Consider the following 24,413-nt stretch of genomic DNA (forward strand, 5'->3'; position numbering starts at 1 on the left):
TAAAATTATTTGCTATAAATTGAAAATCATAATAAAACCTTTTCGAAGGCGGGTGAAATTTAAGGTGGCAATTCTGACGACGCTAATATCGAAATGTGTTATGGGAAAATCATGTACGTCTGTGACAAGTAAATTTGTTACAAGATAAATATTTTTCAAAAAACCAACCGAAAAATATCAATATCCGGTGAGTTCGTAGCGAATATTCGTTTAAAAAGAAACCATCTTAAAAGCACGACTTACGTGAAGCCAACAAGTTCATTGAATGTCCAATTGTAGTACGAAAAAAAAGTTTGGTTATGGTTAGCGTTATGACTACCAAGTGAGATTCTATTTTTAAATGCTTTAGAACCCAAAACAGGGGACGTTTATTTATTAATTAAAAGAATAATGTGAATGTTCGTCATTATTTCTTGTCATCAACTTATGGTGCTTTAAAAGTTTAAAGTGTTAAAATGTGTGATCAAACACCGCTCGAGTATCATGAAGGGACCGTCGTTTGGGTTAAATTGGGATCGTTTTGGTGGCCTGGAGAAGTTATTTCATTTGACAATCTTCCTGTGGATATCAAAACAAGTTTTCAGAAACCCCCTTTGGTTTCTGTAAAATTTTTTGATGAAGATAGTTTGTATGTTAATTATTATTATTAGTGTAAAAAAAGCTAAACATTTTTCTTTTTTAGTCAGTACATAAGAAATTTGGATTATATTTATTTGTATAATTGCAATAAGAAGTATGATTTTATTAGAAAAGGACTAAGTAAGTTAATATGTTTTTTTTTGATTAGATTAGTTAGTATTAATTCAGGTGCATGTAGATTTTCACCAAATTAAATTAAATGTTTTTATTTAATTAACTCAATTTTTGATTTAATTTTGATATGATTTCATATGGCGCCATCTATCAACTAAATTGGGGGTGATTTATTAAATAAATAAAAAGTTCTTTTTAATTATTTTTAGGGATATTATTGAGATATTAAAAGATCTTTTTTAAATTTTTATAATATATTACATTTTTAGTTTTATTTTTGCAAAAATGGGTTTTTAGAGATAGTTTTTGATTGGCGGTGGTGACATCTAGTGATTAAAATGTGAGTAATTCATCAATATGGCGCCTGTAAGTATGAAATTATTTTTTTTTTGAGTTTTATTTATTATTAATTATTAATTAAAGTGAAATTTGGTGAAAATCGCTGAATATGCTAGACTTTTGTTTATCCTTGTTTCTTCCTTCATAGAAGTTCACGCGGCGAAACCTTCATATTTGGAGAAGTTTCGTTCAGATATTTGTAAAGCAGAAACAAGAACAGGTGGTGATCTTAATATTCTTGATGATCCGAAGTTAAGACCTAAAAAGAAACCTGATATTGAAGCTATTTTTGGTACCCCAGCCAGCCATAAAAAGTTGAAGGAGCCATCGCGAGGGCGAGGAAGACCAAGTCTTAATAGTAAGTTATTAAATTATTAATTTTATTGGGTCCAAACTGTATTAATTTGATTAGAATCTTCTCCATCATCGAACTCCTCTTCAAAGAAAAATTCTTCTGTAATCATTACTCATCCCCGTTTCACTGGAAATGATGACCATGTTGTTCGCGAACTCATTCAATCACCCGCAAAACAACAATACAAACCGGAAATGGACTTTAAATGTCAATCTTGCGATTTTCGGGCGTCTCGAATGGAAGCAATCGTTATGCACCATAAACTCCATGTCAAAGGAATGATTATAACCCCTCCAAAAATCAAAAAGAAATCCCCCACAAAGAAACCGCCAAAATCCCAACGAATTTCTTTTACAAAAACTTCAACTATCGATGAAGATATTGCTTTATTATCAAAAGGAGTTCCGATTTTTTCTGATTCAAGTAGCACTGAAGAATCTGATGAAGATATCGAAGAAGAACCAGCCCCAAAGAGAAAACGAAGAGGTCGGAATCCAAGAAAAAAGAAGACTGTGGTTGTTGATAAATTAAAAGAGAAACCGAGAAATATTCAAGAAGATATCTTAGCTGAGTGGGATGATGATGATGATGACGAGAAAACCGATAATAATAAAACTGATAATGATAAAACCGATGATGATAAAACTGATGATGATAAAACTGATTATACAAATTTGAGTGTTAAGAAAAATGATAAAAAAGAAATTGGGAGTGGAACTGAAACGGAAATGGAAGAAATGAACACAAAAGAAATGGAGAATAAAAAAATGGATGAGGATAAAGTTGATGTTACTAAAATAGATGATAAAATAGATTCAAACATTGAAGATTCTTCAAAAGAAGCTGAAAGTGACTCAAAAGATGCTGATAATAAATCGAAAAGTGATTCTTGTTTTGATTTTAATGAAGAAGAAGAAGAATTTGGGATGACAATTGAAGGTAGAAAAATTCCAAGAGTTCTACCCCCAGTTGAAAAACGAAAATCACTCGAATCTCCGAAAGAAAACGATCTTCAAGCTTCTTTTGATAAAGTTTTAGAGGAATGCAACGTTCCGATTTTACCCGAAATCCCTCAATTACGGAGCGGTAAATTCAAGAAATCCTCATTAAGGTCGTCATCGATCGATTCAAAATCATCTTCAGATCAAGATATCGAAAAAATGATCGTCGCAACAAAATTAACAAACCCCAAAAAGAGATTCGCGAAAAATTTCGAAGACGAAACCAAAAACTCGAAAGAAAAAGAATTAACCATGAAAAAAGTCGACGAAAAAGATAACGATGAAACGAAACGAAAGGATAATTTAGAAGTATCGAAATTAAAAACCCAATTGATGCAAAAACTTTTAGACGGCCCACCGATTAAAATCAAAGAAGATCGAAAACGAAGATCGGCATCTTCAACTTTTAGCAATAACTCGGAAAGCGATGAGGAGGAATTCCGAGAGGTTGAAACGAAAAAAAGAGGGTACGGACGTAAGCGGAGAAAATCAATGATTAATAAACACGAAGAGGACTCATCAACTTCTCTTGATGACAAAGAAATGATTCAAAATGAAGAAAAAATCGAATCGGAATCGAATGTTTCTGAAGAAATTGAGGAAAAAGATGAAGAAAAAGATAAAGAAAAAAGTGAACAAGATGAGAAGGAAATTGATGAAGGGGGAGGATCTTTATTAATTGGTAAAGAGGTTGAAAGTGATGATTTAGTTATTGAGGCTCCTGAGGATGAAGGAAATGTTAAGGATGGGAGTTTAAGTGATGTAAAAGATGGGGGTTTAAAGGATGAAAAAATCAATGAAAATGAGTCATTAAGTGAATCATTAAATGAGAGATTAAGTGAGCCATTAATTGAGTCGTTGGATGAGTCATTAAATGAGGAAATAATTGAAGAATCTTTATTAGAAACTTCAATAATAGAAACTAATAAATCTGAAAAAGTAATTTCTGAAACATCTTCTTTACTGGATGAAAAAGAGTCGACAAATAGTTCTCAAATAAAAATAACTTGTTTGAAATCGAGTCCAATTGAGTTAAAAGATCAAGATAAAATTGAAAAAACTATAATTCCTGAAAGCGATTTGGTTGATATTGAAGGAAACTTTACTGTTGTTTCTGAGAAAGATCTTGCTGATAAACAAGTTGAAATAACGGCAGCACCAGAAACACAAAAACCTGTCACATTAACTAGTTTTTCATTAGATTTTTGTGAGGAGGAGGTGCAATTACCTGAAATATCATCAGAAGATGAAAAAAAATTAGATGAAACATCTGAGATAAATGATTTTAAAAAGTTGGAAGAGAAGTTAGATCAAATTGAGATTAAAAAATCGGACGAAAATGATCAAGTCGAGGTTTGTAAAGAAGAGAAAAGCGATGAAATTGTTTTGGAGCCCCAAAACATTATTGAGGAAAAAGTTGAACCGGAAGAGGAGGCTTTAAAACCACCGATTATCGAAGAAAAAGAAATTGAAATAAACGTTGAAGCGAAACAACCAGAACAAGTAGAAAAAATCGTTGAGAAGGAATTTGATGTTGAGCAATTTTTAAATGAGGAGAAAAATGAGGAAATCAAAATCGATCAAATCGAAATTGATAAAGAAGTAACTCAAAAGGAAGCTAAATCCAATGAAATAAGCAAAAAAGAAAGTCGTAACCCAACGAAACTTTTTGATATATTAACAAGCGAAAAGAAAACTCCACAAAAAGAGGTTAAAGTTAAAGTTGATAAGAACACGAAAATTATAACAAAAAAAGCGGATAAACCGAAATTAATTCTTGAGAGAAGTGAAGAAACAGAGAAGGAAATTCATGTTAAAAAGGTAACAGCTAAAAGGAGTTATCAAGATATCGAAGATATTGATACATTTATTATTAAAAAACCCGTTAAGAAATTGGTAACTGAAGAAGTTGAGATAAAGAAATCATCCCCAAAACCTCAAGTAACGGGGAAACCAAGAATTTTACAACAAACAATCATCACAGCGAGCGGTGATATTATCCAACCGGGTGTAACTCAAACCCAAGAAGATCTCTATGATATAAACTCAATGCCGATTGTTTTGGATGACCAAATTTTGCCTGCAGAAACTATGGAAATGCCTCATATTTTACCGGCGGAGAGTGTTAAACAAATTAATCCGATTAAAAAGCCTGTAACAACTTCAGCAACGAGCTCAATGAAAATGATTAATAAAATAATTTCATCAAAAGAGGCCCAAAAATTAACTCCGATAGCTTCGAAGGGATTTTTGGGCAATAAAAAGGTACAAAAAGTTTATCAAACAAGTAGTACAAAATTATTAAAACCGGCGATAATTACCCAACAAGGTAAACCGGGGAAATTTATCATTGTCCCTTCAACTTCTTCGCAACCAACCGGAACTAAATACACGGTAGGGAAGCGACCGGCTATAGTTAAAAAACCTCCACCTCCACATCACCAAAAAATTCAAATTTCAAGTCCAATGACTCAACCAACCTCAACCACGGGAAATAAAATAATGATATTAACCGATAGTCAAGGTCAACAACAAAAAGTTCTTTTAACGCCGGAACAACAAAAACAATTAATTGGCCCGAAAAAACGTATCATACAAAAACAGATTTTATCCAAAGATACTCAAATAAAAGGTGCTAACATTATCTCTCAAACGATTGTTACCTCAAAAGGCCAAGTAACGACTACCTTAGGTTCAAACCCGATTACAAAAAACGTTAAAATCGAGCCAAAATTAAAACGCCCGATCCAACAAAAATTTTTAACCGAAACAACCCCATTAAAACCCGGCCCAAGCGGCCAACAAAGAACGATTATCATCAAAAACCCCCAAGGACAAACCGTTAAAAAGCTACAAGGATCAAACGATGCTTTGTTAGATCAGCAAGTTGCCGAACAATTACAAGCGATTAATCGGGCAACCGCTAAAAGCCAATTAAAAGAAACTCAAACGATTAAACCATCACCGAAACCACACCCGATCAAAAAATCTTACGCGAAAAAAGATCCCGTTAAAATGCAACAAAAAATGCAAAGCGTCCCACCTCTAGCTCCAATTTCACCCGCGAAAAAGGTCGAAAAAACAACTCTCTCAAACGATGATAAATCGGAAACAAAAAAACCTCAATTCGTTATCCGCGATGGAAACGGGGCTTTAATCAATATAAACGAAGGACAAATTTTAGCTTTACCAAGTGAAGCCATCGATGGACAACCACAATCGTATGTTTTAGTTACAATTGATGAATCTGGAAATTTAACGCCGCTTAATAGCGAAGCTTTAATGTCATTGGATCCTAATTTAAATTTGGGCGGCGATTTGAGTAATACTTTGTTACAAATTGGACAAGATGATGAGGAAAAAATTAATAAAGGAGGTAGTGAAATTCAACATCAAAATGTGTTAACACAAAGTGTATCGCAAGGTTTATCTCAAAATGTTTCGCAAAATTTACCTCAAACTGTAACACAAAGTTTGTCTCAAAATGTATCATCAACTATCCAACAAAATTTGCAAGAAAATATTAATCAAAGTTTACAAGAAAATATACATCAAGATATATCTGATGATTTATCCCAAATTGAACAATCCCAAAACGTTCAAGCCGTTGTAAATGCGGGAGATATGGGTCAATTAATAATAACCGGTGATCCGGTGAGTGCTCAAAAGTTTTTAGATTCTTTAGCTGAGGGAAATACAGATTTAGCTAATTTATTGGCGAATACTGATGGAGGAAATGTTTTAATTCAAACTGATGGTCAACAAATTTTAATAAACACAGACGCCGATAATTCAATGCTTTTAATGAATCAAGAAACTGAAAATATTGAAGGAAGTGGAAATCCCGTTTTTTCCGGATCAAGTAAAAATCAAGATATTTTAGCGGCAGCTTTAGCCGATACGGATGTATTTCAACAAGAACCTCCATCAAAACCATCTCAACTTAGCCCAAATTCCGGTTTATTTCCAATTAACGTTGGGAATGTTTTAGAAACAAACACAATGAGTTCACCGATTATGACGCCTTTGGAAGTTCCGAGTACGAATAGTAAAAAAATCGGCGATGAAAGCGATATTTTAGATCAAGGCACGAAAAATGTCGTTCTACCAATTACGATAACAGACCCGAGTATTTCTCAAACTGCGTCGCAACATCAACATCACCAAGTACTCGAAAATTTAGATTTGCCACTTGCGATACAAGATCCGGGAATTTTAGTCACCTCTTCCGGTATGAATAGTCCGTCTTTCGTTTATTCACTTCCTACTTTAGACGATTCTGATATAAATCAAAAAAGTTTTTCAAGTTCAATATCGATGCCATTATTAACCGAGGAAGAAGACGCAAAAACTGAAACTTTAAATATTTCAGAATCAACATCGATATCGACGCAAGAACAAGAAATCGAAAAAATGTTAACTTCATCCGAAGAAATTAAAAGTACAAATCAAGATGATGAACAAATCGAAAATCCGAATAAAAATATCTCTACTAAGGAATCATCGTCATCATCATCACCATGCGAAAAGACTGAAGCTTACACTTTAAGACCCGAAATGTGTAGTTCATTGAGTGAACCGCCACCGGATATGTTTGAATTTGCAATGGAAGAAAGAAATCCCACCGATTTAGATTCAACGTCGAATTCGGTTATTTCAAATTCGGATAATACGGATCCGGATAGAACGACAGTTTGCAGTGATCTCAGTATAGAAGAGAGTGGTGGAGGGAAAGCTTCACCATTGAGCAGCAGTGGCGCTTCATCTGAAATTCCTGTACAACCCAGATTAATTGTTAATTTGACAGCTGACAAAAGTTTCGAAGAAAACGGGAGGGGGGGAGAAGAAAGTTTCGAAAACGACGAGATATAATTTTGCATTAAAATGATGAAATTCATCATTTTGGGTTGTAAATATATTTTGTACAGGAGTTTTTTAGATAAGCTTTTCGCAATACAATTCATTAATTTTTTGAAAACAACTATTCTCTTAAGAAAATACAATTAAAATAAAAACGTATTTCAATATCTATGTAAATAATATTGTTAACATATGTACTAAATGTACATAAATAATTGAAAGTTTAAAAATTACACGAAAGATATATTTCGGAGAAAAAGATTTTTTTTGTTTGTTAAAAAAATATAATTACTTTTCGATTTTCGTTATATTATATATTTCATTATTATACTTTAGCACATTTATATATTGATAGATCTATGCTAAATAATATCGTTTATGTTTAGATTAGATTGTTGTATATGTGTGTATGTGAGTACAAACTCTACAATGAAAAAAAGTTTGGTTTTTTTGTGGACTTTAAAATTAGATTAAACTATATTATGGAGAAAATGAGATATGGCTACAGAATTGGTAAAAGGAATACATGATTAATTTGTAAGGTTCTTTTTTTAGATGTTAAGATTAAATATATTTAGGAATATATCTTAGTTTTACTATTCTAATATTGTAGAATTTAATATAAATGAATAAAAATTTTTGTTTTTAATATCAACAAAAACTTTAACATTCACCTTTTGTATACAAAATATATCAAGAACTACATCACGGTCGCGATCAACAATCAATTCTAGGTGTTTATTACCTTCGTTGGATTGTTGGTTATCGCCCATCTCAATGAAAAATCTACAACAATTTAGGGTTGAATAACAACTAAAACTATAACTAACACTAGCATTGGAACTAACACTAATGCTAAACCCGAATTATTCTAGTTCTAGGTATAGTGTTAGTTCTAATTTTACACTTGCGCTGTCACTAGAACTAACATTAGAACTAGAATCATTTGGGTTTAGCCGCACGTCTCTAAAGACGGCTAAACCCGAATGATTCTAGTTCTTGGTCTAGCTCTGCGTAACAATTAAAACTAGAACTAACACTAAACTTAGAACTAGAATCATTTGGGTTTAGCCGCACGTCTCTAAAGACGGCTAAACCCGAATGATTCTAGTTTTAGGTATAGTGTTAGTTCTAGTTTTATAGTTGCGCTGTCACTAGAACTAACATTAGAACTAGAAACATTTGGGTTTAGCCCAGATTAGTTCTTGGTCTAGCGCTGCATTACAATTACAACTACAACTAGCGTTAGAACTAACACTAGACCTAGAAACAGTCGGGTTTCTCTAAACTTTAAAACCCAAAACTTACTAGTTCTAGTTCAATAAAACTAAGACTAGCATTAGAACTAACACTAGATCTTGAACTAGAAATAGTCGTGTTTCTCCAAACTTTAAAACCAAAAAAAATCGAAATCTAAAACTTTCTACTTCTATGTCTAGTGTTGGTTCTAGTTTTAGTTCAATGAAACTAACACTAGATCTAGAAACAGTCGGGTTTTTCCAAACTTTAAAATCCAAAACTTTCTAGTTCAATGAAACGAACACTAGCATTAGAACTAACACTAGACCTAGCTATAAAGTTCGAACCCCAAAAGTTTCTAGTTCTGTGTCTAGTGTTAATTCTAGTTTTAGTTCAATGAAAAATATACCACAATCTAACGCTGAATAACATTAGAACTAACACTAGATCTAGCAAAAAAGTTAGAAACTCAAAACTTTCTAGTTCTATGTCTAGTGTAATTCTAATTTTAGTTCAATGAAAAATATACCACAATCTAACGCTGAATAACAATTAAAACTACCCTGCTTGATTTTTACATCCTATAGACAACTCTGGGAATACCCCAAGTTTATCTATGAACATGGAATAAAGCAAGAAATTGGGACAGGTATATTGGTTGAGGTTTTTTTTTTAAATAATTTAATGTTCCAACAATAACATTTTAAAAATATACAAAAAATTAATTTATTTCTTTTAATCAACAAGATAAATACAAAAATAGCACCAATCATATCAAAAAACATCTTGTCAAATATCCTGTACATCTCCTTTACAATGAGCACAACACTTCACCTGATTATTTAGATATTTCTGCCCAGATCCCATTGAAAAGGCAGCCCCCATAACAGCATTACATATTGCATCCGGTTTTGAATTTAAACTCACAGGATTTTTTAATAACTAAAAAAAAACTTTTCATTAACCAACAACAACGATAATAATAACTTACTTGAATAGATTTTAATTCCCCCATTGTATTAGAAGGTAAATCGCTTAAAAATTCTTTCCTTTTCAAATTAAAATCGCCGCCCATAACAAATTGTCCGATATTCTCACTAAATCGATAATTAACAATTGATAAATCAATAATGTTGGTAGTTTTTAGTTTTGGTCCGTCTAATTTAAAATGATTATCATTAATTTCTTTTAAATTAATCAAGGTTTTTAATAGAAATTTTCTTGTTTTACTTCTTTCTTCGATTAAAACTTTTAAATTTTCTTCTAAATGTTGTATTCTTTGGGTTAAAACCGATTTCCATCGAGCTAGTTCTTCAACCATTAAACTTGAAGCTAAAAATTTGCTTCTCCATACTTCACATTGCCCTGATAACCATTCCGTTTGTTCTTGGTGTGAAGTTAATCGGTTTGCTGAGTTTAAAAGCATCCGGGCTAATTGTAATTTATCTTCTGTTAAATGTTGAACTCTGGATTCTAAATCTTCACCAACAGCAGCTACTAATAAAGTTTTTAATTCGCTGTTAACTTGAGCTTGAAATTTTAATTGATTCTCTAAATGAGAATTAGTCTCCCTTAAATTTTTTATATCTTTATCATACCCTTCTTTTTCTTGTTCCCATTGTTTCCTTGTAATAATCTCATCCTTATTTTCAATCGCTTCCAATTTAATTTTATCCATTTCTAAAGTTCGCATTTCGGTCATTTGAGTAACCAATTCGTGAATGTCAATGTTATTTTTATCTTTAATAACTTTTAATTGTTTTTTAACCGGAATTATTGGTCCAACAGCTCCTTTGAAAGGTTCGTAAGGAATGAATTTTGGTTCTTTTCTTTTACTCGTTAAGTATTTCGGCTTCTTAATTTCTTTTGGCACATACTTTGGGATGACTATAGTTACTTTTCCTTGGGGTTTAACAGGTTTCATTGCTTTTAATATTGCTTTGGATGACCTTAATTTTAATTGGAATGGAATGTTTTCGTTGGCTGAATCTGTTAAAGCTATTAAAGCGTTATCCATTCCATCGCCTAATGTTCTTTCTGTTCAATTTAATTGCAGAATTAATGATAACGATGAAATTATGCGAATAAATACGTACCTAAAGACATTCTTTTTGTATTTAATTGGATTTATTAAAAATTGTGTAAAAAGATTATTTTGACAGTTATTTCTTAACCTAATTTTTGTAACCAACCTAAATTTAAACGTCAGTTTTCGAATTATTATGTTGAAAAAGTTATGAGAAATTTATTTATAATAAATAACTGATAAGAGTTACGAAATGTTATTTACTAATTGCAGTAGATAACAGAACTAAAAAATGATACGATTAAATTATATACTTGGTGATTTTAGAATTTTTATGTTACCATCTTGTTCTATCATTTCTAACCTAAAAATTTTGTACTGTCTCAAAAATGTCTTTAATTAACCTAAAAAATGTAAATGAATTTTAAATCGACTTCGTTTAAATTAATTTAATCTGTTTTAGCTTCTTTTAAGCACACCAAAGCTTCAAACTCTTCAAATATGTGCGCTACACACAACAAACGTTTGTAATAAAGTGCAAACCGCTCGATATAAAGTAACTACAAAGAAAGATTTTCCCCTTACGTATGAAATGGCTAATAAACCGCATGATATTGCACATAGAAAATCGTGGAATTCCTGGAATACTTGTATAATAATTTATATTTGTTATGAAAACTTGTAGTTTAAAGAATTTTTTTTATAGCAAATATTGAAGGTGGTTTGCGACCTTCCGAGACGGCTGTAGAAGACGTTTTCATTCGAAAATTTATGGCTGGAACGTGGCACGATTTATTTGCTAGTGAAGTTATAATTAAAAGACAGCATAACATGATTAGAATTGCTGGGATTATTAAACAAGTCATTACTTCGAGGAAAGTTTATTTCTTGATTGGTTATACGGAGGAAATGTTGAGTTTTTGGTTACAATGTCCTGTTAAAATCGAATTGCAAAGTATTGGTGATAAAAAAGAAATGGTTTTTAAATATATTTAAATTGTAGAAATTAGTTATAAATAATTAAGTTGATTTTAACAGATTTTTTATTTTATAACCTATAAAATTCAAACTACCTAGTAAGTTTCCATGGGACTATTTACGTTTTAATCAAAGTGTAGAGGCGATTCCGTTTTAATTAAACGTAGACCCGCGACCTGATGGTAATTACCATCTCGTATCGGACATTAAGTTTAACAGCATGTAGTTAGCATATTGTTAAGGTAACAAAGGTCCCTGTAATGCGCTTGTAAATATACAAACGGATCTTTCGCTTTCCTTCATTCCAACCATTTATGGTTATACAAAGTATTAATAAACAAAATTTTTTATTATAACCATGTTGTATGTTACTTGAGTTGGAATAAAGAGATTCTGATGTACTCTCATTAAAAGATCACAGTGTTATTTTGCTAGCTTTTACTAGAATTTTGCTAAAATTTTGCTTAATGAGTGATGGATTAAAGGATTTTGAGTGTGAGGTCTTGGGTTGGAAGTGTGTGAAGTGATTTATTAAAAACAGAGAATACCCAATATAAAGAACTTAAGAAATATCCAAAGAAAATTTAACTTGAGGATAAGTCGTGGTAAACACGATCGATAGACTCGTTTTCGAATTGATCCTATACAATTTTCTAAGCCGGTAGAATTGAAAGGAATCGTCCCCGATGTCAGAATTGCTTCAATCTCGAAGCCAATTTACACGGTTTGCACAACAAGACCTCTTATATAGTACTCACAATAGAAAAATCCGCAACGCAAAAAATCCTACTTTAAAAAAATTGAGTCGTAAAACAAATTTGTTGTGATTTCTTAAAATTGTTGCAAAAAAATGGAGCCGATAAAACGGCAAAAAGTTGCTACATCAATTGTGGGTTTATCTTTTTATATAGCATCCCTCGTTTGCTGCGATTGTTCCATAATCAGAAAGCAATCACCGCGTATTGTGTTTTCGTTGCATTATCGAGCTTTCTATATCTATCATCGTTATCGATTTCTTAAATTGTTGCGGTTAAATATTTTTATTAATTAAAGTTAAAATTCCCATCACGTTTTAAAGTTGGTACGGATTTTAAGAAAAAGGGGGTCATCGCAGAATAGAGATTCAAATCGGATGGTCAGCGGAGCAGAATAAACTCATTAGAGATTGCACAGAAAAATAGACGGGTTGGGGGGGATCAGTTCGCATTCGTCGAAATATTCAGCGCGTGCTGGTCCGAAGGGAAGCAAGTAGCAGCAGTAGCTATCCTACACATTCACAGTTCATTAGACTCTTTTCAGGATGGTAAACTTGCAGTCACTGATCAGGCCATTCATACCAGAGCGCGAATTTCACCGAAAAGAACTTCTCTCAGATCAAGGCCCCTTCTAACAACCGACCAATTCTCTGAACCAATTTTATTAAAACTTTTCTGTACGAACTAGAAATTTAATTGTTTACTACGTGGCAAGTTTTATATCGAAAAATAAAATTCTTTTAATAATTCCTCGAAAATCGTTTTATTTATAGTTCGCATCAATGTTTTCTACAAATTCCTTAAATTCGAGCGGATTTTTGTTCCATAATTGCAATAAAATCGTGTAAGGCTTATTCGCCAGTTTATATAAACCCTAAAAAAGTTAAAATTATTTCTAAATCATTTAGTTTTCAATTTTATATTAATACCTTTATATAAACTTCATCATCAAATTGGTGCACCTCCAAAATCACACATGATCCATACTGAGGAATATGCGTTGGTTTGAATGAATTCAAAGCAATCAAAGTGTGTGCTATGTTTACTTCATGTCCTGAATAAACGTACATTAACACTGCTGCATCTTTCTTTTCAAGCTTCGATTTGGTGTCGTGGATAATTTTATCTGTTAAAGGTTCTGGAAGGAAAAAGTACAAGTTTTTTTTTCGTTTTTTTTTATCATGTCTTTTTAATATACTTAAAACTAACGTTCTTAGTTGTGAAGTAGCACAAGTGTGAACGTAGTATGTAGACGCGATCTCTTCCATAGGGTTCGGAAAGATTTTCTTGGTCCATTCAGGAATTTCTATGCCAAGTTCAACCTGCAAAACGCAAAAACGATCAAATAACTGAATTTCATTGAATTTAATTTAATACTTGCATGATTAATTGAAAATAAAGCAACCAAACATCTTTAATCGTTTCAATCTTTTTCTTGGAATGTTTTTCTATGTATTTTACTAAGTCTAAATTTTTCTTTCGAAAATTAAATTTCTTTTGATATTCTCTATAAGCGATTTTATAATTCGGATTGAAAGTGAATGCTTGTAAAATCTAAAATGACGATTTTAATTAAACAATTTTATTGATGCGGTTAAATTTACGCTATCGTGTTCTATATTTGTTGTAATATAAGGAATTGGTTGCCATAATAATGCGGGATCCCACACTAACTTATTTGTTGGTGGATATAAACCGGCTAAAAATAATTGTAAACTACATTGAGTGCGGTCCACGCATGTCGTTCTCGCTTGTATAACTCCGGGAAAATATTCCCCCAAGAAATTATTATAATTCTGTCTAATAAATTGCCCCAATTTATACATTGTTTCCTTTCCTGCCTAAAAAATTTATTAAATTAATTTCCAAATAACTCCTTTAAAGCTTCATAACTTGCATTTGTAAGTTGGCCAGGTCCATAAGGTTTATATCCAGTTTCTTGGACATCATCTTTATAGGCATGAGCTGCTGGTGTTCGATTTCCATGCCTGAAAATCTATTTTACCAAAAACGATTTTTAAGCAAATTCAAAAATTTTATTAATTTCGAATTTACCACGTGAATTAGTTTAAGGGTCGAATTTGTCAATTCTGATGGATCTGAAATGAAATATTTTTAAAAAATATGATTTATAAACAATTCATATTAAAGAAAAAATAATGGGTAGAAAGATATTAATTACTATGTTGTAAATCATATACCTTTAAACGATTTCGACGAAAATTTTTGACACTGTTTCAACATTCTCCGATAAAATTTGAAGCGAATGTGTCACTTTCAAAGATTAATATGACAAATTTATTAATCAATTTAATTTTATTAAACATATTGTGATCTATAAATAAATTTCTCGCAATTTGCGAGGCTAAAGCTCTTCAAATATGTATAAAGTATGTCCCAAATATGCCCAAAGGTTCCAAAATGTATTCAAAACATGTTCAAATATGTCGATGTTGATCAAAATGTGTATAAATGTACCCAAAAGTCTCAAAATATGTCTACAAGTGTCCAAAGGTACCCATAGGTCTTAAAATATATCTAAATCATGCTAAAGTGTATCCAAAAGTGTGTCTAAATGTGCCCAAAAGTCTCAAAATACGTCCAAAGTATATCAAAATGAACCCAAACGTGTGAAAAGGTCACAAAATGTGCCTAAAACTCTCAAAATACGTCCAAAGTATGTCCAAATGTCTCTAACTATCCCAAAATGTATCCAAAAGTCTTAAAATATGTACTAAAATGTTCAACTCAAAAATTCAATGTTACTCTTATAATGTTTTTATTTAGAATTCTTCAGTGATCATCTTTATGCTTACGATATTAATATGACACATAGTTTAAAAGTTAAAAAATTAGTGCCACATAAAAATTGGGAAAGTCGAGTTGGGTATATTTTATTTGTAACTAAAAATTGGTAAACAAATGTTTAAAAAATTCGTCAACAATTATATCAATGACATTGGCATAACAACTGTAATAGTTCATAAAATACGTCATAAATTTGTTTTAGTGTTAGTCATAATCTTGCTTCCTTTCCAAAACGATTATGTTATCGTCTAAATTCATAGTAAAATGTATCAGAAACAGTTTATCAGCGTCATCGTAAACAAGCTTGCATTTATTGAAATTCCGCACTTGCGTATAATAGTATAACCACAAATAGTAAAAAACACACTCGAAGGTCGCGATGGCATAACAAAGAAAATCATAAAAATGTTAAATACATTGAAATAGTTTGTGGTGAAGTAGTTAAAAAAGTTTGAAGTAATTGATTGGAATGAAAGAAGATGATGGTGGTTAAGTTTGTGATTTTTTTCGCATTGGTTTATTATTGTGATTGTTCTTCATCGAAACATTCGATTCATTCAGATAATTCTAGAAAACAAAACGAAGATGGACTTTACTTAGTTCACGTTGTAAGTAAATTACGAAAGGATTTTGGTTATTTTTAATGATGGATTTAGATTTGTAGGCACGGTGATAGAACACCAAGACTCACTTATGCTCAAGATCCATATAAAAACCAACGATATTATCCCGTTGGGTTAGGACAACTAACAAAAGTAAGTTGTAAAAATTACAAAAATTATAAAAACTATTCATTTATTAATTCAAGAATGGAAAACAACGAATGTATAACGTTGGAATTGCCTTAAAGAAACGTTATCAAGAATTCCTCGGAAACTTCTACCTCCCATGGCAAGTTAAAATAAGATCATCATCATTGGATCGCACTCAAATGACAGCCCAACTAGTAATGGCTGGAATGTATCCACCAAAAACGGCTCAAATTTGGAATAAAAATTTAACTTGGCAACCAATTTCAATGGAAATTCTTCCATATAAACAAGATCGCGTAAGATTTCATTTAAATCACCTTTAAATTATATAAAACAACGCCAATTTTAGATATTCTTAGCTGATCATTCTTGCCCGAAATTCAACAACCTTCTAAAAGAAAACATCCAACACGCAAAAGAATCCGGGAAATTCAATAAATACGAGTACATGTTCAAAAATCTTCGGAAACACACCGGACAAAACGTTCAAACGCCCGAAGACGTTTTAAGAATTTACGATACGTTAATGTGCCAAAAAGAATGGGGTTTAAAATTACCGTCGTGGGCCGATAATTATTTCTTAGAAACGATGAAAGACGTCGCTGAAACGTATTGGAACGATTACGTCCCAACATCGGAAATAAAAAAACTCAACATCGGGGCAATGTTAAAGAAAATCAACGACGACATTTCAAATAAAATAAAAGGAGATCCAAATTCAAAAGAGATGAAATTTTATTTGTGGTCTGGACACGACTCAAATTTAGTCGCATTGTTGCAAACTCTGGGTGCTTATGATGGGTATATAGTTCCGTATGGAGCGCATATCATTATCGAGGTTCATAAAAAGGGTAAAGGGCACGTTGTAAAAGTGTTTTATCAGAATAATAAAGAAAAAGAACCGAAACTTTTACGGCTAGATGGATGTTCTTCGAAAACGTGCGATTATAATGATTTTGTTGATTATTTTAAAAAATATTTTCTTGATGCCGATGAAAATTGTTAATAGTTAATAATATTACCTTTTTTTGTATGATTATTTAAATAAAGATTATTGGTTATTATTGGATTTGTATCCCTATCTTAACTTTTCGCTAACTTTAAGCAACTAGTCATACTAAAAGGTGGTGACTAATTAAATTAAGATTAATAATAATCAAATTGTATTGGGCATAAATTGCAATATAAATCGTAATGGGTGATTGTAATAATACATAATATTTATATTTTTATATTTTTCGTTGTGTTTTATGTATTAAGTTAATCAACCCAAGTCGTAAATTCCTTCTCCTACGTTTAGTCAGGGACGTTTGCGGCCGAGACGCTACAACATGTTTGTACTGAACATAACTTTGCAATTTTTTGAGATACCAAAATGAATCTTTTACCAAATTATAACGCAAAGAACCCACTTTTTAACAAAATAAAAGATTTAAGTGTATCTCGATTAGTTTTTGAGATAACACGTTTCAAATGAAATCGTGTTTGTAAACATTTTAATATTTTAGTCATTTTCTAAAAATCATAACTCATCGATTTTTTAAGATACCAAAATGAATCATTTACCAAATTATAACGCAAAGAACCCACTTTTTAACAAAATAAAAGATTTAAGTGTATCTCGATTAGTTTTTGAGATAACACGTTTCAAATTAAATCGTGTTTGTAAACATTTTAATATTTTAGTCATTTTCTAAAAATCATAACTCATCGATTTTTTAAGATATCAAAATGAATCTTTTACCAAATTATAACGCAAAGAACCCACTTTTTAACAAAATAAAAGATTTAAGTGTATCTCGATTAGTTTTTGAGATAACACGTTTCAAATGAAATCGTGTTTGTAAACATTTTAATATTTTAGTCATTTTCTAAAAATCATAACTCATCGATTTTTTAAGATATCAAAATGAATCTTTTACCAAATTATAACGCAAAGAACCCACTTTTTAACAAAATAAAAGATTTAAGTGTATCTCGATTAGTTTTTGAGATAACACGTTTCAAATGAAATCGTGTTTGTAAACATTTTAATATTTTAGTCATTTTCTAAAAATCATAACTCATCGACTTTTTAAGATATCAAAATGAATCTTTTACCAAATTATAACGCAAAGAACCCACTTTTTAACAAAATAAAAGATTTAAGTGTATCTCGATTAGTTTTTGAGATAACACATTTCAAATTAAATCGTGTTTACATTTTAATATTTTAGAGTCATTTTCAAAAAATCAACGGGCCTTCAAGCTGTGCACCTATTAGCAGTCCTCTTAGATTCTACCGTCCTTGATATAAATATAAAGCCACGTATAAAGACAACAACGGTGTGGATAGCTGTCAGAATTTGTGTGCATTAAAATTATTCATATAACGGAATAACCCGTGCGACGATAGCAACAAACCTCCCAGCAACTCTTTCTTAGCTGATATCTTCCTTATAATTAGGGATAGCGAAAAACTAAATGCACCACTTGAAAGCTTGAATCTTTCTCTATCTAAAATCAATAAAAAATGAAGAACACCGCGCTGTACTTAAAATAGCTTAAAATTACCAAACTTCAAGGCCTTGTGCAATTGTTACGAAACCGAATTTTAAAAAACTGTTATCACAGTCAGAAAGGGCGCTCCTTCAGCTATCTTAATCCGAGTTTTCGTCGGTCAATATCTATCGGCGTCATGCTTAAATCACCCTTAATGTCCATCCCTACACGCAGAAACGCTTAAGTACTCTTCCTCTAAACAACTTTCTTATATGAGCAGGAGAAAACTCTAGAACCATATCTATCTTATGGGAAATTTCCTGCTCTTTCTAGTGATGTATAACACGCGGCGATCACGCGCTTGCACACGTACATTTTTTTCCAAAAACTGCTAAACTAACACGTTTTAGCCATTCTTAAACCCTGTTCGGGTCGATAACTTTGTTATATGAGCAGGAGAAAACTCTAGAACCATATCTATCTTATCGAAAATTTCCTGCTCTTTCTAGTGGTGTCTAACGACGATCGCGCGCTTGCACAAACACGTTTTGTGCCAAAAACTACTAACGTTGTGGATTTTTCTGTTTCTAGTTAACTCCCATTTGTGACAGAGTCTGTCACGACGACCTGAGTGAAAATCATTATAAACGATTTATGGAAAAATCCCTGAAATCGGTCTAAAGATTTAACTTTTGTGCAATTTTTTGGTATAGATTTCAAAATTGTTCCCTCATTTTTAACCCTTTAACGGTTAGCGGCTTTTATAGAGACCACTTGTCAATAAGGTCAAATAGTTGCATTACCATAACTAAATCGGGAATAATTCAAGATTAGGAGTCTCTCTTAAAAATCGATGATTTTTTTTTTAATCGATAGGAAATGAGTCAAAAGAGGCGTAAATGATAAAAAAAAAGTGCGGAAAAGTGTAGTACTTACCGAAAAATCACTTTAAAGTTGCGATTTGACGTTTCTTTTTGGAAGTTCAAAGCAATGTTAAAATTGCATTTTCGTATTAAATCCTAACCTCAAATTGTTTAATTTATACCCACGCACTAAATAAAAACTTATTTTCACTAAACTTGTTGAGATTACAACATATTTTCGGATGAAAACCTTGTTTCTTAGGCTATCGATGCAGAACGACAATTAAATGTCGTTAGATAGAATTGTTTCTACCAAATGTGTATTAATAGACTTTGTGTTAATAGATTGTGTATCAATTGATCTGTCAAATGACTGAAAGCTGAAATATCTTTATGTTGTAAATATAAATAATAAATAAGTATAGTAGCTTATTTAATAGTAGTTTAGTTAAATTAAAATAGTTATTAAAAAAGACATGCTTACAAAATAAAAATAAATAAATAATCCGTGTGACGATAGCAACAAACTGTGTATTTAACCAAATGACAATTACAACTGACAACACAAGCAATGTTAACCATGTATTTTCTCGTATTAAATCCTAACCTCAAATTGTTTAATTTATACCCACGCACTAAATAAAAAGTTATTTTCACTAAACTTGTTGAGATTGCAACATAATTATTCATAATGATACCTATGTGAAGTTAGCCCCCAATTAAACAGAATTTTACATGTATAGTATTTTAATTATAACATGAGAACCAGTGAACCGATTTCGGTAAACAATGTCTCATTCGAAAGCTTAATCCTTGACCAATACGAAAGTGGAAATGCCCGATTGACGATAGCAACAAACTTTTATCCGCAATTTCCTATCTATTTTATTAGCTGATATCTTTCTTATTATTAGATATAGTAGAACACTAAATGCACCATATGAAAGCTTGATTCTTTCTTTATGAAATCGTCGGTCCTCGTTTGCCGATATGTTAATATTAAAATCAATAAAAGATGAAGAACACCGCTCTGTACGTAAAATAGCTTAATATTACCAAACTTCAAGCCCTTGTGCAATTGTTATCAAACCGAATTTTGAAAAACTGTGTTCACAATCAGAAAGAACGCTCCTTCAAATATCTTAATCCGGGTTTTTGTTGGTCAATATCAATTAGCATCATGGTTAAATCACCTTTAATATACATCTCTATATACAGAAACGTTTAATTGCTCTACCTCTAAACAACTTTCTTACATATTTGATATGAGGAAAACTATAGAAGTATATCATGAAGTTATAGACTTACACAAGGACGTTTTTGGTCAAAAAATTACCAAATTCACACGTTTTAGCTACTTTTAAACATTGTTGGGATCAATAACTTTCTTATATCACCAGGAAAAAACTCTATAACCAAGCAGCGATAGCCGCGTGTTATACACCATTAGAAAGAGCAGAAAATTGTAGATAAGATAGATCTATACTTCTATAGTTTTCCCCCTATCAAATAAGACATTTGTTTAAAGGAATAGTAATTAAGCGTTTTTGCGTGTAGGGATGTATATTAAGGGCGATTTAAGCATGTCGCCGATAGACATTTACCAACGAAAACCCGGGTTAAGATAATTTAAAGAGCGCTCTTTCCGAGTGTGATAATAGTTTTTTAAAATTCGGTTTGATAACAATTGCACAAAGGCTTGAAGTTTGGTAATTTTAAGCTATTTAATCTAAGTACAGAGCCACCGCTTTGTAGTTTAAGTACAGATTGATCTTAATATTAACTTATCGACAGACAAAGACCGGTTTTAGATAGAGAAAGAATCTCTAATTATTATCTCGAATTATCTCTAATAATAAGAAAGATATCAGCTAAGAAAGTAGATAAAAAATTACAGATACAAGTTTGTTGCTGGAAAGTTTGTTGCTATCGGACAAATGTGGAGGAGGCTGAAAACTAGAATTCGTAAACATAAAACTAAAGCAAATTCCAATATTTCTAAGCACCACATAAAGACTGAACATAATATAAATTATGGAGGAGTTGAGCTTTTACATTCGTGTAACAAATTATAAAAATAATAATAACTATTTACTTATGAATGAACAAGTTCAACATTTCCATAAACCCATCTTCGTATAATTTTACAATATACATGTTGCTTAAAAATCGTCAATCTTGCTTTTATCGATGTAATATCGCCCAAATAAGAATTTTGTGTAGAAATTAGATTTTGAGTTAGAACATATAAAAAAAAACAAACATTATAAACATTTCAAATAGATATTTAGAATCTATTTGTATCTTATATTCTATTCAATTTCTTTTTTCGAATCTATCTTTGCTCCTAGCTGGCGACGCTCTTGTACATAGTTAATAGACACACAGTCTATGTAACGACAGACACTTAATCATTATGACCTATGCGAAGTTAGCTCCAAATTTTTCTAGCTCCCAATTAGATAGGATTTTACATGTATAGTATTTTGATTATAACAAGAAAACCAGTCAACCGATTTCCATAATCAAAATCTCATTCGAAAGCTTAATCTTTGGCCAATACGAAAGTGGAAATGCCCGACTCGAAATCTCTCGCGGGGTCATTTCAATGGCTGTACGCACATAATTAGTAAATTTTGAAATCGGGCATTTCCACCTTCGCATTCATTGCAGATCATACTTTCGACCGAGATTTTGATGACTAAAATTTGTCAATTAGTTACGAAGATAATTGATGTGGTTAATTAATTCGTTTGTTGTGTTTTAATCAAAATCCTTAAATATTTCGAATCGGGCATTTCGACAACAGCATTCAGCCAGACACAAACTTTCGATTGAGATATAAAACATTAAAATCCGTCAAACTGTTCTTTAATTATAGTCGATTTAGTTTAAATTAATTTTTTTATATTGGGGACTATACTTTTGAGCGTTCACAAGTGCATAAACAACGAGCCGAAGACGGTGTCATTCCGAGGGCTGTATAAAGTTAGCGGGAGAGAATTGAAATCGAACATTTTGTGATTTCGATAGAAGACACTATGACGAATCGAGTGACGTATAGATCTTGATCATCGGGTACATTGTTTACGAGTTATCACCACTTAAAGAAGGTCAATTTTGTGTTATTTTCGTGTATCTTCGCATTATTTTGGCGTTTTAGCGAAATTCGAAAGAGTTTTCAAATCGGGCATTTCCACTTTCGTATTGGCCAAGGATTAAGCTTTCGAATGAGACATTGTTTATCGAAATCGGTTCACTGGTTCTCATGTTATAATCAAAATACTATACATGTAAAATGCTATTTAATTGGGGGCTAACTTCACATAGGTCTCATTATGAATAATTATGTTGTAATCTCAACAAGTTTAGTAAAAATAACTTTTTATTTTGTGCGTGGGTATAAATTAAACAATTTGAGGTTAGGATTTAGTACGAAAATACATGGTTAACATTGCTTGTGCTGTCAGTTGTAGGTAATTGTCATTTGGTTAAATGCACAGTTTGTTGCCATCGTCACACGGGTCATTTTTTTATTATTATTTTGTAACGTCTTGTTTAATATTAATTTTTAATTAATTAACTATTTTAACTTAAGTAAGGTACTATTAAATAAGCTATTATACTTATTTATCATTTATATTTACAATACAAAGATATTTCAGTCGTTTGACATATCAATTGATACACAATCTATTAACATAAAGTCTATTAGCACACATTTGGTAGAAACAATTCTATCTAACGACAGGTAATTGTCGCTATGCTTTGATAGCCTAAGAAATAAGGTTTTCATCCGAAAATATGTTGTAATCTCAACAAGTTTAGTGAAAATAAGTTTTTATTTAGTGCGTGGGTATAAATTAAACAATTTGAGGTTAGGATTTAATACGAAAATGCAATTTTAACATTGCTTTGAACTTCCAAAACAAAACGTCAAATCGCAACTTTAAAGTGATTTTTCGGTAAGTACTACACTTTTCCGCACTTTTTTTTTATCATTTACGCTTCTTTTGACTCATTTCCTATCGATTAAAAAAAAAATCATCGATTTTTAAGAGAGACTCCTAATCTTGATATATGCCCTAAATCGTTTCTAAAAACGAAAAAATAATTTACCCGTTAAACGGTTTAACGAGTTATGACGCAATCGATATTTTTTTCAAATGGCAATCTCCGATTTTTATTACGGAATACAAAAGAAGATTTTTTTCTGAATCTATACTCTGTTTTTAAACCAGGAGGAGTAAACGCGAAAGTCAGATTTACACTAGGAAAAATCACCAGAAAATATCACTAGATATTTTGGCGGTAAATTTAAATTAATAATTATTATTTATTTATTTACTTATTATTGTATTTATTTTCGTTTGTTATCGTCAACACTATACATACAAATTAACATTGAAGTTATGAGTGTATTTATTTCAAAATATAATAAAGAAGGGTTTAAGAACACAAAATTTACAATAATGACACGAAACTGTCGAATTGTCAATAACTTAACCTTCAAATTCAAAATTGCCTGTGTGTGAACCTTCCTCGCATTCAACCAATCACGTGCAAGGTCAATCTGGTGACAAATTTAAAATACTCCTCCTGGTTTAAAAACAGAGTATAATTGCCAAAGAAAACTTCAAGGTATAATTAATGTTTGTAAACAAAACTAACCTTACCTAACATTCCTTCACGCTATAATTGACATTACAAAAGAAAACTTCACGCTATAATTGCTATTACTAATTGCCAAAGAAAACTTCATGGTATAATTAATGTTTGTAAACAAAACTAACCTTACCTCACATTCCTTCACGCTATAATTGACATTACAAAAGAAAACTTCACGCTATAATTGCCATTACAAATTGCCAAAGAATATTTCATGGTATAATTAATGTTTGTAAACAAAACTAACCTTACCGAACATTCCTTCACGCTATAATTGACATTACAATAGAAAACTTCACGCTATAATTGCCATTACAAATTGCCAAAGAAAACTTCATGGTATAATTAATGTTTGTAAACAAAACTAACCTTACCGAACATTCCTTCACGCTATAATTGACATTACAAAAGAAAACTTTACGCTATAATTGCCATTACTAATTACCAAAGAATACTTCATGGTATAATTAATGTTTGTAAACAAAACTAACCTTACATAACATTCAGCGTCTGAAGACACAGGGCTAAACCCGAA

The 24,413-nt window shown here is 31.4% G+C and overlaps 5 protein-coding genes across 5 annotated transcripts; 3 read left to right on the forward strand and 2 right to left on the reverse strand.

The window, feature by feature from the left end:
- The first annotated feature begins 81 nt into the window (after positions 1-81).
- Positions 82-7,417, forward strand: LOC111428418 (uro-adherence factor A-like). The gene is made up of 4 exons (XM_023063919.2): positions 82-628; positions 683-759; positions 1,241-1,450; positions 1,505-7,417. Exons 1-4 carry the CDS (start codon positions 456-458, stop codon positions 7,318-7,320), a joined length of 6,276 nt encoding a protein of 2,091 aa, XP_022919687.2. The 5' UTR covers positions 82-455; the 3' UTR covers positions 7,321-7,417.
- A 1,840-nt stretch (positions 7,418-9,257) lies between these two features.
- LOC111428430 (golgin-45) lies at positions 9,258-11,054 on the reverse strand. The gene is made up of 4 exons (XM_023063930.2): positions 10,915-11,054; positions 10,644-10,858; positions 9,539-10,584; positions 9,258-9,489 (listed from the first exon to the last, which is right to left on the reverse strand). Exons 2-4 carry the CDS (start codon positions 10,651-10,653, stop codon positions 9,337-9,339), a joined length of 1,209 nt encoding a protein of 402 aa, XP_022919698.2. The 5' UTR covers positions 10,654-10,858; positions 10,915-11,054; the 3' UTR covers positions 9,258-9,336.
- On the forward strand, positions 10,878-11,608 carry LOC111428431 (mitochondrial ribosomal protein S24). The gene is made up of 3 exons (XM_023063931.2): positions 10,878-10,986; positions 11,037-11,223; positions 11,280-11,608. The coding sequence occupies exons 1-3, from the start codon at positions 10,963-10,965 to the stop codon at positions 11,567-11,569; spliced, it is 501 nt and encodes a 166-aa protein (XP_022919699.1). The 5' UTR covers positions 10,878-10,962; the 3' UTR covers positions 11,570-11,608.
- Positions 11,609-13,053: 1,445 nt separating this feature from the next.
- On the reverse strand, positions 13,054-14,608 carry LOC111428535 (venom acid phosphatase Acph-1-like). Its single transcript, XM_071199294.1, has 8 exons — positions 14,508-14,608; positions 14,362-14,405; positions 14,200-14,302; positions 13,911-14,143; positions 13,684-13,860; positions 13,505-13,628; positions 13,236-13,444; positions 13,054-13,180 (listed from the first exon to the last, which is right to left on the reverse strand). Exons 1-8 carry the CDS (start codon positions 14,548-14,550, stop codon positions 13,070-13,072), a joined length of 1,044 nt encoding a protein of 347 aa, XP_071055395.1. The 5' UTR covers positions 14,551-14,608; the 3' UTR covers positions 13,054-13,069.
- A 672-nt stretch (positions 14,609-15,280) lies between these two features.
- On the forward strand, positions 15,281-16,930 carry LOC111428374 (testicular acid phosphatase homolog). The gene is made up of 4 exons (XM_023063867.2): positions 15,281-15,722; positions 15,771-15,869; positions 15,923-16,162; positions 16,216-16,930. Exons 1-4 carry the CDS (start codon positions 15,594-15,596, stop codon positions 16,870-16,872), a joined length of 1,125 nt encoding a protein of 374 aa, XP_022919635.2. The 5' UTR covers positions 15,281-15,593; the 3' UTR covers positions 16,873-16,930.
- Positions 16,931-24,413: the final 7,483 nt, after the last annotated feature.

Source organism: Onthophagus taurus, chromosome 10 (genome assembly GCF_036711975.1).
Source record: "Onthophagus taurus isolate NC chromosome 10, IU_Otau_3.0, whole genome shotgun sequence".
In the NCBI taxonomy this organism is placed as follows: Eukaryota; Metazoa; Arthropoda; class Insecta; order Coleoptera; family Scarabaeidae; genus Onthophagus; species Onthophagus taurus.

Excerpts from the sequence above, each read along its gene's own strand:
- LOC111428535 (XM_071199294.1), bottom strand. The coding sequence starts at position 14,550 with ATGTTGAAACAGTGTCAAAAATTTTCGTCGAAATCGTTTAAAG. Across the intron at positions 14,303-14,361 it reads CCCTTAAACTAATTCACGTG|ATTTTCAGGCATGGAAATCG; the intron begins GTAAATTCGAAA and ends TTGGTAAAATAG. Across the intron at positions 13,445-13,504 it reads ACTAAGAACGTTAGTTTTAA|AACCTTTAACAGATAAAATT; the intron begins GTATATTAAAAA and ends TTTTCCTTCCAG.
- LOC111428374 (XM_023063867.2), top strand. The coding sequence starts at position 15,594 with ATGATGGTGGTTAAGTTTGTGATTTTTTTCGCATTGGTTTATTATTGT. Across the intron at positions 15,870-15,922 it reads GGTTAGGACAACTAACAAAA|AATGGAAAACAACGAATGTA; the intron begins GTAAGTTGTAAA and ends TATTAATTCAAG. Across the intron at positions 16,163-16,215 it reads TTCCATATAAACAAGATCGC|ATATTCTTAGCTGATCATTC; the intron begins GTAAGATTTCAT and ends CGCCAATTTTAG.
- LOC111428431 (XM_023063931.2), top strand. The coding sequence starts at position 10,963 with ATGTCTTTAATTAACCTAAAAAAT. Across the intron at positions 10,987-11,036 it reads CTTTAATTAACCTAAAAAAT|CTTCTTTTAAGCACACCAAA; the intron begins GTAAATGAATTT and ends AATCTGTTTTAG. Across the intron at positions 11,224-11,279 it reads GTGGAATTCCTGGAATACTT|CAAATATTGAAGGTGGTTTG; the intron begins GTATAATAATTT and ends TTTTTTTTATAG.
- LOC111428418 (XM_023063919.2), top strand. The coding sequence starts at position 456 with ATGTGTGATCAAACACCGCTCGAGTATCATGAAGGGACCGTCGTTTGG. Across the intron at positions 629-682 it reads TTTTTTGATGAAGATAGTTT|TCAGTACATAAGAAATTTGG; the intron begins GTATGTTAATTA and ends TTTCTTTTTTAG. Across the intron at positions 760-1,240 it reads TTTTATTAGAAAAGGACTAA|AAGTTCACGCGGCGAAACCT; the intron begins GTAAGTTAATAT and ends CTTCCTTCATAG.
- LOC111428430 (XM_023063930.2), bottom strand. Across the intron at positions 9,490-9,538 it reads GGGAATTAAAATCTATTCAA|TTATTAAAAAATCCTGTGAG; the intron begins GTAAGTTATTAT and ends GTTTTTTTTTAG.